Source organism: Haliotis rubra, unplaced genomic scaffold (assembly GCF_003918875.1).
Source record: "Haliotis rubra isolate DU_JTF1 unplaced genomic scaffold, ASM391887v1 Scf161, whole genome shotgun sequence".
Lineage (NCBI taxonomy): Eukaryota > Metazoa > Mollusca > Gastropoda > Lepetellida > Haliotidae > Haliotis > Haliotis rubra.
In genome coordinates this window covers 662,675-672,711 of record NW_025765570.1, presented here as the reverse complement: position 1 = coordinate 672,711, position 10,037 = coordinate 662,675, and the positions used below count along the sequence as shown (strand labels likewise).

General features: G+C 38.8%; 1 protein-coding gene across 1 annotated transcript; it reads left to right on the top strand.

The window, feature by feature from the left end:
* The first annotated feature begins 7,141 nt into the window (after positions 1–7,141).
* LOC124271537 (galanin receptor type 2-like) lies at positions 7,142–8,215 on the top strand. The gene has a single exon (XM_046706678.1). It carries the CDS (start codon positions 7,142–7,144, stop codon positions 8,213–8,215), a length of 1,074 nt encoding a protein of 357 aa, XP_046562634.1.
* The last annotated feature ends 1,822 nt before the right edge of the window (positions 8,216–10,037 follow it).

The following is a 10,037-nucleotide window of genomic DNA, read 5'->3' as shown; positions in this document are numbered from 1 at the left end:
ATATATAAAGATATGCAGAAGCAAGTCATTGCTCGCTGAGAAAAGAAAGTGTTTTTTTTCTAATAATGTGTATGCTAAGTCGATTAAATAAACAACCACGTCGTATCAGTTGGCCCCACAAAGTAAATATAGCATTACATTTGTAATAAAGAATAGTTATACCGTTTTATGTTTGTGAATGTGTTGAACAAAACATGGCGGGTCGATACTGTACTGGCTGGCACCTACTGTTCTCCAGCCTTATGTGCCACTGAAGGACAATACACCACTGCTGCACAAATCATATGTTTATCTATACACAGTCATGGCATTCATATATACCATTTAAAAAAAGTAGGGGATATTGGATTTACAAGATTGATAAAATGCAAATGATGAAGCCAAGGAGGAAACAGATGATGAAGAGAAATCGAGGAGAAATGTGACAATTTATTCCATTCCTTTGGAAATGTTTCAGCTGTATAGATATATATTATTTTTTCTCATATGCATTGGCATTGGCTAGTGGTATATCCCCTACTTTTTAAATGGTATATAACTGTGTCCAAGTAATGGCATTTATTTTTCCTTCAAACTAACGGTCATTTCGAGTTGAGTAATTAGTCGGTAATATGTTTGCATTCATTTACTCATTCATGCTATAACTGATTTTCTAACAAGCCAAAGGTAACGATGGATATAGGTCTACAGACACTGGAGTGGAAATGATATCTATGAAACTGATACAAGATTGAATTAAATCGTATACTGTCAGTTGTTCGGCCTGCGTATGAATTGCGCATTATTGCGCATGCGTCGGATGAAGGAGTCAATTTAATGAGCATGAAGGTAAATTCACGAAAAATTCGCATATTAGCTTGATGTTACCCTTCCCAGAGTGTACCTGCTTTGTCTAACTGTATCGCGAGACTCCTTAAGTGTGAAGATGACTGATTTAGCAACTTGGAGAGCCACAACAGGATGTTTCTTGCAACCACCCGGTTTGACACATATCAGGAAAATGGCAGACTATCAAACGTTAACGAAGTGGGACTGGGCGTCAACAAACTACAGAATGTTGTGCATCCTCGGTACACTGACGTTGATTCTTCATACGAACAGTGTGGTAAAGGTGAAATATGCATACACCAGGAATGTGCTGATTTCACACCACATCGGATTTAACCTTTGGCCTTTCATCATGTGCCCCTGCACCCGACACGGACTGCGCATGTCAGACCCAGTAACCTACTTTCCAAACGTCAACACCAACACACTTTTGTTTCTCTCAGAGGACGTGGAAGTGTACCCACGCGGGGTACGTGGGAGAGAGTTCCATTATGTCCAAAACATAATTTTTTTAACGTTGTATACTACTATACCACGTGACAAACCTGATTGAAAACGCCATATCGTGATCCATAAGGCATCTGTAAATAGTGAGTGAGTGAGTGAATTTAGTTTTACGCCGCACTCAGCAATATTCCAGCTATATGGTGGCGGTCTGTAAATAATCGAGTCTGGACCAGACAATCCAGTGATCAACAACATGAGCATCGATCTGCGCAATTGGGAACCAATGACATTTGTCAACCAAGTCAGGGAGCCTGACCACCCGAACCCGTTAGTCGCCTCTTACGACAAGCATAGTCGTCTTTTTGTGGCAAGCATGGGTTGCTGAAGACCTATTCTACCCCGGGTCTTCACGGGTCCATTTGTAAATAACGGTGGTGAACACAGATAAACTTACATAACATTTTCAGATGTTCGGGACAATTTGTCAAAATTGAAAACAAATGTAATTTGAACTTTACCGGGAAAACAGTATATGACATGCTGGACTTTCTCATTGATAACATCTTTGCAAAGGAAGTTGATCGATCAAGGTTACAACATTCAAGGCCTCAGTAAAGCTTTCAAAAGGTGTTATGGTAGATACATGGAGGGCACTTCCAAATTTGATGCATCAGTGCCAAATATGATGTGTCTTGCGATTCCCTATTTTGACGCGTATGATACGTTCCAGGATTATTTCAGGTGAACTATGCATATGTTTGTGTCGGGTTCCACCTGTGGGACAGGATACGCTTACCTTTTAGCAAACACCTGGTAACACCATTATGTGATAGTTGTTCATAAACCCATGCTCTGTCATCGTATCGCATAGTGACAATCACTGGAATATCTGGTCCAGACTAGATTGTTTACAAACAACATCGTACAGCTATAATACCGCTAAAACAAATACATACTCATGACATAGTCAGAATTAGAGGTTAGACTATTTCTTATGGAGGTGGAAAGTGTTTTATCTCTTCCATGTAACAGACGCAGTAAGAATCACCCTGTAAACACATTTTTTTTTTTAGAAATAATCAAACTGACTTTTGATCTCATTACTGGTAATAGTAATTAAGTAAAAAATAACCGAGGAAATGATGAAATATTGCAATTGTAGAAACGAAATCACAATACAAACATTTCAACAACAAGCTGTCATCAACCCCAGACAGTACCCCCAACACCGACCAATTAGGCGTGGCTAGACGTCATGGAGGTGATTAATATCATTTTAATCAGAAAAGCTACGTGACGTTTTTTCTTTTATCATGACAACGACTGATATGTTAACTATCGATAAGTACACAACTGGTGTCACCACTGGCAGCAAAGTATTGTCGGCGAACGAGCCACAACCGCCAGCATATAGACGGGTTTCCGTGCTGAACAACCAGACCGAGAAGTCTTCAGTCGGAAGTTGGTGGCCTTTGTTTTATGTCTCATCGGACGTCGAGGTGAGTTGATGAGTGTAGAATCAACATTGTTAGTTCATGGGTCATTTTCAGCGATAGTGTATATTCCACAACTATGTTATCAATACCGAAATGTATGACCTTCGTAACATTTTGACACCTAAATGTACGAAAAATAACAAAAAAACCCCAGAAATGCCTGTCTAAATTCATAAATATTTTACAAATCCTGTTAAGAAATAGTTGCTAAGACGCATGTATTATGTGTAATATATCTGTTTTGTGTTTTGCTCTTGTACCACCGTAGGTGGTTTTTGAGTGAAAAAGATTGATTGATTGATTGATTGATTGATTGATTGATTGTAGCGCAATGAAACTTTTTCCAAATTCACAAAAACCAAAGTTCTGTACAAAGTACAAAGTAAACGGGAAATTAAATTTCAAGATAAGACGTTTGAAATTCAAGAATGTACAAATGTTTTAAATATTATAAGGGTAATGCTATTTTTGAGGGCATTATCATTTGCAGAAGCCCGAGGCCTTCCATTAACTGCCCGACGAAGGAGGGCAGTTGATAAAGACTGAGGGCTTCTGCAAATGATAATGCCCTCAAAAATAGCATTACCGTTATTATTGCTAAAATACATGGAATTTGTGTTGAAAAGAAAAAGGAAACAATGAAGGAATTTGACTGTAAGTTTACCCAAAACCAACTTCTTACGGGCTTGACTGCCCGAATGCAATTACGTCATCGAACAATTCAAGTGACGTCACAACAGAAAAAGACGATATTCGACCTTGGCCTTTGACAAGACCATAGCCTGCAACATGACAAGCTATGACAGTGTTCGGTTTTGGTCCATCAACAGTCTTAATTGTGCAATTGTTAAGGTTAGCACCAACAAGAAAGCCAATATTACCGGTATTTAAAGCGGGAATTTGGGTTGCTTTGACTTGTTTGACCCAGAATATCTGCCAGTCGAAAGCCACTAATGTCGAACTATGACGTCAGTTGACAACAGAACTGATAGTGGCCCGTCGTTAAGGTTGAGCGGTCCAATATCATTTGCAGCGGACCGCAAATTTCTGATAACAGGAGGGCCGTTTCATGATAATTCCATGTATTTTAGCTATAAAGTCTGTTAAGTTTACTCTTTCGCATTTATTCGATGAGGATTCATATGATACAGTTCCTGTTGTTTGCAGTGTTTCGGAGACTTGTCAGCTCTAGGACGTTTTGAAAACGTTTCTAATTGTTTGATCTACTCCAGTTGTCGAGTGGGTACTCTGTTTGCCCAGCAGATTTTAATAAGTTTATGAGATTCTATGTGAATATACGACTTTGTATGAACGCACGTATCATTGATGCAACCGTCATGACTAAAACACCGCACTTTGATGTCGTTTCCGTGCACATCTACCAGCGCTATATGAACCGAGAAGCAAAAGGACCTACACCTCTCAATTAAGTTTTCTTATGTTTGCTTTTATTTCATATAAAAACTGAACTGTACTGGTTTTAGTCATCGCTCAAATAATACTTTCAATTGTTATTTCAAATGATAAGAATTAAAACTTTACAAACTAATATAAAGCCATTTCACATTAATGTCACTGATATCCATATATAGTTTAAAAAAACAGGAATAAAAGATATTTTGAAGGATAACAACTTCCTGGATTTGTTGGTATGGTATATGGGTAGGTACTATAGTACTGTCGGAAATAGAAAAAAACTGTTTTTTCACATTTATATCTACAATTTAGGTAGTTAATATGTGAAAGTGTGAAATATCTGTTAAACTAAGTTCGGCCTAACTACAGTCTCAGTGGGAGGGAGGTAGGAAATGTTAAAGAAGGATTTTACTGAGGAGAGATCAGTGCAGAAATGAGCAATGCGGGTTTTTTCAAAGTCTGAAGCGACTTATTTGGAGCAGACCATGGCTTTATGCAAATTAGTGTGCGATGATATTGTATAACAAATGACACTTTTTGAATATCCATTATGAAATTAGACTTAGTTTTATTATAAACTATAGCAGACGTAAACAATAACAACTTTAATACTGAAACTATTAAGGAGATAGATACCATTGAGTCTCACTATCACTATAAGAAGAAACAGGTAGGAGGGGTCGTCTCAAAAGCAACACCGAGACGGGTGTTGCTGACAGTAGTTGGGGTTGGGCTTGGGGATAGAGTCATTAGCTACGATTAGATAATCAATACAGACATATTCAATACACATGAAAAAGCATAAAATATATCTGAGATGACCCCTTGTGTCTGTGGGCAGCACGTGCATTTCATGTCAAGTGAGTCGACTGTCCGTCGTCATACCTGGCTGAGCGACCTAATTGCCATCTATAGTCTGATCTATTGTTTTCAGCAGCTATTCGTATGTTTTCCAAGTTTTGCCCGATTTTACGAGTAAACATGCTTTTCTGGATATCCTATTACGCATCCCACTGAACGCCCAGTTAGGCCAATATGGGTTATTTCGACATGTGCTATTTGCAATTTTGTCAATTTTAGGGATACAGAGAACAGCCTAAAAACAGTTTTTTTCTATTTCCGACAGTACTTTAAGTAAGCTATACTACCTAGCAAAAGTTTAGACTCACTTAAAACACTCACTGTATGTTATGTATATACATGTGGTTACATCGAAGATGAATTTCTCCAATAACTTGGGGGAACCAACTGCAAACCTTATGCAGATGAATTGCACGAGGATCATGCATCAACTTGCTGAAAAGCATGTGCAAATATCGTGCATGTGAACAGCTGCGTTTTGGTGTATATTTTGTAAAGAATTCGCCAATTTTCACTGAGTTTCATCTTTTATTGAACTCATGACAATATACTTTTCAACCTTACGAATTTGTTTTACAATACATCATGTTTTACAATACATGTGTAAACAGTACCCTTAAACTGTATAGAATATTTAGCAAAATCTAGTTTAGATCAGTTGACTGAAGTATGTGGCTACATTTACACTAGTGAGTCTAAAAACCTTTGATGGGGAGTTTTTGTAGTTAATATGTTGACGTACGGTAGGCGCCCTCAACCAACTTTGTGTAAACATGTCATCCATCATGAAGAAGAAGATTTGGCAATTGCAAAGCATGATAGAAGCTGTTATTTATACAGAAATGTGTCAGACATTTATACTGAATGGATATCTGCGATTCATATCTTTGAAAATCAATGAACTTGCTTTTTTAGCACAATTTTGTAACATTTCAAACACGATAGGGATTTTCTTACCCCAACTTTCTAGTGAACCAATGTATTTTTCAAACGTTTTCATTAAATCAATTTAGTTATACACATAAATACCGAGCAACAAATACTTTATATAATTAAATGATACTTAAATAGACACAGTCAAATTTAATGGCTTTTCTTTCAATTTTCAATTACTTAAAAAGAGTGGTAAATCTTTTTGTCCCTCTGTTTACTTTGTATTTTTCACTTATACATTCATTTTTTCCTTTGGTAGTATTTGTTTTAGATGCACAACTAGAAAAGGTTCATTTCAGTGTTCAGCTTTTTACAGTTTTCTTAGTATTATATACTGTGCAAAAATAAATGCATAAGTGGTTTTCAGATGCGACTTTATGTGTTGTATAAATATTCAGCAGATCATAATAATCTACCGATATGGGAAAATTCAGACCACATCATTACACTTCCGTCACCAAACCTGTCCACTTACTGTATGCAGTTTCGAGCATAACGTTCCCCGCGACGTCTGAACAGAGAAGGACAAAATATACACACAACACGTAACTCCTTTGAGAGGCATTTTAGAAGTTGTATAGATGAAGGAAAACCAAGTTGCTTGATAACGGTGTTAGAACCTACACCGAAACGTCGCACTCATTGCAATAAAGACATTTACTATCCACAGAACCCGGTTTTCCAACACGTAACTCGTCACTAAACGAAACATGTTTGTTTCCATCGCTATTGAGGCCATACTCTGTGTCCGTGACACCACTAATGCACGCAGCCCACTATGCAGATAATTCAGAATGACCCCTCGAACCACGAGAACACCTGCGGCGCATAAACGTTTCCTCAATATCTGGGCTGAAATCCTACACAATCCTGGTATTGACGTAGCTGTAGTGGTGGCTCTGGTGAGTCCATAACGCAAGTGCCGAACCCATTTGAACCTGTCCTGCGCTTCTGTTGTGACACCTATTTTTGCTTTTCCCCACTTTTAGGCCGTACTTATTTCTACCCGCACAAATACATCCCCATGCATACATACATAAATATTCAAAACTCCGTCAGATAATTTTCCCCACTTTTGAGCGTTTCATTTTTAGCAGTGTACATTTCTGCCATGGTATAATCGTAATTTCTTAAAATTTCCCATTGTAATGTTTACAGAAATGGCCTTCTGTCTTTGGATCATCTTCCTCTTGTGCATCGTACCCGTTGAACTAGCAGACAACAGTTCACCTCTGATGCTTAATGGCACAGCCAACTCCACACACATGAACAATACACGGATCTGTCTGATGGGAGATATCAAGGTAGAGATAGGCGACGGTGACAATATAACATGCGACAGGGATCCCTTAAATGGTACTGATGGCCATGGAGGCGGCGGGAAGACTGTCACCCAGTCGGACTACGTGGGTCTCATCACAGTTCCCATCTTCTTTATACTGAGTGTATGTGGGAACAGTCTCACAATAGCAGTGATGCTTGGGAAAAAGTTCCGATCGATGACTAGCAGCCTAATTCTTATTGCCATGGCATTATCTGATACCTGCTTCTCTTGCATAATTCCCTTCAACAGGTTGTTCTTCAGAGTTTGGGTTGGCTATGACGTCAGAGCCTTGTCCCCCGAAGGGTGTTCCTTCTTTTTTATCATGCACAAATCCAGCAAGATGACCTCCTCCTGGTTCATAGTCTTTGTCTGTTTTGAAAGGTTTGTTGCTGTCTCGTTCCCCCTGAAAACCAAATTAATCTGCACGAAACGAAATGCACTGATTGGCATAGCGGGGGTGTATATTGGCCTTTTCCTTTACAACGGATTCTGGACCTTCTCCACTAAAATTGTAAACGGGACCTGTGTGCCCAACTACGCCACTCCAGAAACTGCCGTCATGGCCAGAGTGTTCCTCATCCTCGGAACGTTCATCTACTCGCTGGTTCCAAGCGCCATCTTGCTTGTCCTGACTCCGGCCATCTGTTTCCAGTTAGCTAGACATTCTCGACTGAGGAGGGAGATGTCCAACAAGCAGGACACCAATGAGGACGAGACCAACAAGACCAACGCCATGCTGCTGGGAGTAACCTTCACTTTCTTCATCCTCGTCACACCCATTTCGATCGCTCACAACATCGCTTTTACGCTCAGTATAAACTTCTTCGAGAGCAAAGATTTCAAGATGGTTGTAGTTCGGGAAACACTGCAGGTACGTTTTAATTGGCAATCAGAAATTTCGACTTTTTAAGTCACTCCACCCTGCCTATTATATGTTTGAATAGGAGCGACAAAACCCCTTTTATATTCAGAATACAAACAGTCTGAAAATCAGTGATGACACCAGGTGTTGCGGAAAGGGAAAGGATATTTCGCCCTACATAGAAATTGTGCCTGAAACAGAGTCGACTATATCATTGATACATATTTCATTAATTACTATAAAACACCATAATCCATACTATTTTAAATCTACAGAGAACACTATATTTTCCAAAATATTGTTTCTTTTGGAATTCTGAATTTCATTCAAATTATCATCAAACAAGTCATAGACGGAAATGCAATAAACCGACAATTGTCTGTTCCAATCTGAGATGCGTCCTGTTATGGATTTGCAGGTGAATACCAGTGTTTGGTGGTTTGTGTTAAACCTACATCACTTTGGGTTTTCTGTCAAAACTGAATGTAACTGAAATACCGTTGTTGGCGGGGTTACACAAAACCAAATCCAATCCTTACGCCATGGTGGCTGCCGATAATAGAACTGGTGTCTTTGGTTCATGTGGACTTGACGAGCTAACTCTCAAGCCCCCGGACTACTCAGTGCTTGCAACGTTTATATCCCATTAATTATCGTACTTGAAATACATTTGTATTATCAAATGTTTGTATTCATTTTCATAGAAAAGCGAAATTGTACATTTGTAAATGTGGAGAGAACGTTTGTGTGTTCCATAGAGAAACAGAAGAATAATGTATGGATGAGGCAACGATTATATGTTAGGGTATCAATGTTACGTAGCCCACGTCATTATACCACAAATTATGTTGCGAGGTATAAATTTTAAAACAACATATTTACAGGCAATTGATAATTGAAAAATGCACATCTGATGATTAAAGTGTGTGTTGTCAATTAATGAATATCTTAAACAACTATTCCCCATTTACATTTAACGATTATTATCGCATAGTTTTTTAAAATAATACAATTCTCAGTACATAGATGGCTCTGAAGGGTTTATAAAGACAAGCAAACTTAGCACACTGTGGTTATGTAATTCTGAGTTTAAAATACCAAATCCTCCACGTATCCTTTGTTTCATCACGTGTATGTTGCTGTTGTTCAGTGTAGAGACATCATTCTATTTTCTTGTATGTTTGATGATTTCTGAACACTCTCAGCCTAGAAACTGTTTCAATGATCAGTGGCTTGCTGCAGGTGATGGAACAGATCAACTACTCCATCAACTTCTTCATGTATGTGATGTGCAGCCAGGCTTTCCGACACCGACTTGGCCAGCTACTGGGCTGCAAGTCCCTCCTGGCCCGGAGATCGGAGAGTCCAGCATCCTCCTCCATGCAAACAGCGGTATCGACAGTCTCTAAGAACTGACAGCAGAGATGCGCACACTCTCCCCACTTATAATACATTCCCTTTGTACTTACCGTTGTCTTGTACTTGTATTTAGATTGGATAGTGTTTGTTTGTTGTTTTATATATTTTCGCGGATAGTAATTCAGTATGACCAGGGCAGATCACAAATTATTTAGAAAGAAAACATTCGGATAACTCGATATTGTTTCTTGGTCCCATGAATATCGAGACAAATCCACAATTGCGACGTATCTATGTGTTTTTAATGAGTCTATACACGTCATGTCTGACACGCATAGTGAACGAATGTGAGACGAAGATGAACTGTTATCTGTGTGTCTACCAGTAGTTGGAATCATGACCACGCCACATTCAGTAAAGGTAGGGACATAAGTTTTCACTCATAAGACAGAACCTCCCAATAATGAATTCCTTATTCGGTTAATACGTGGAAGTTCGCACGGTCACACAC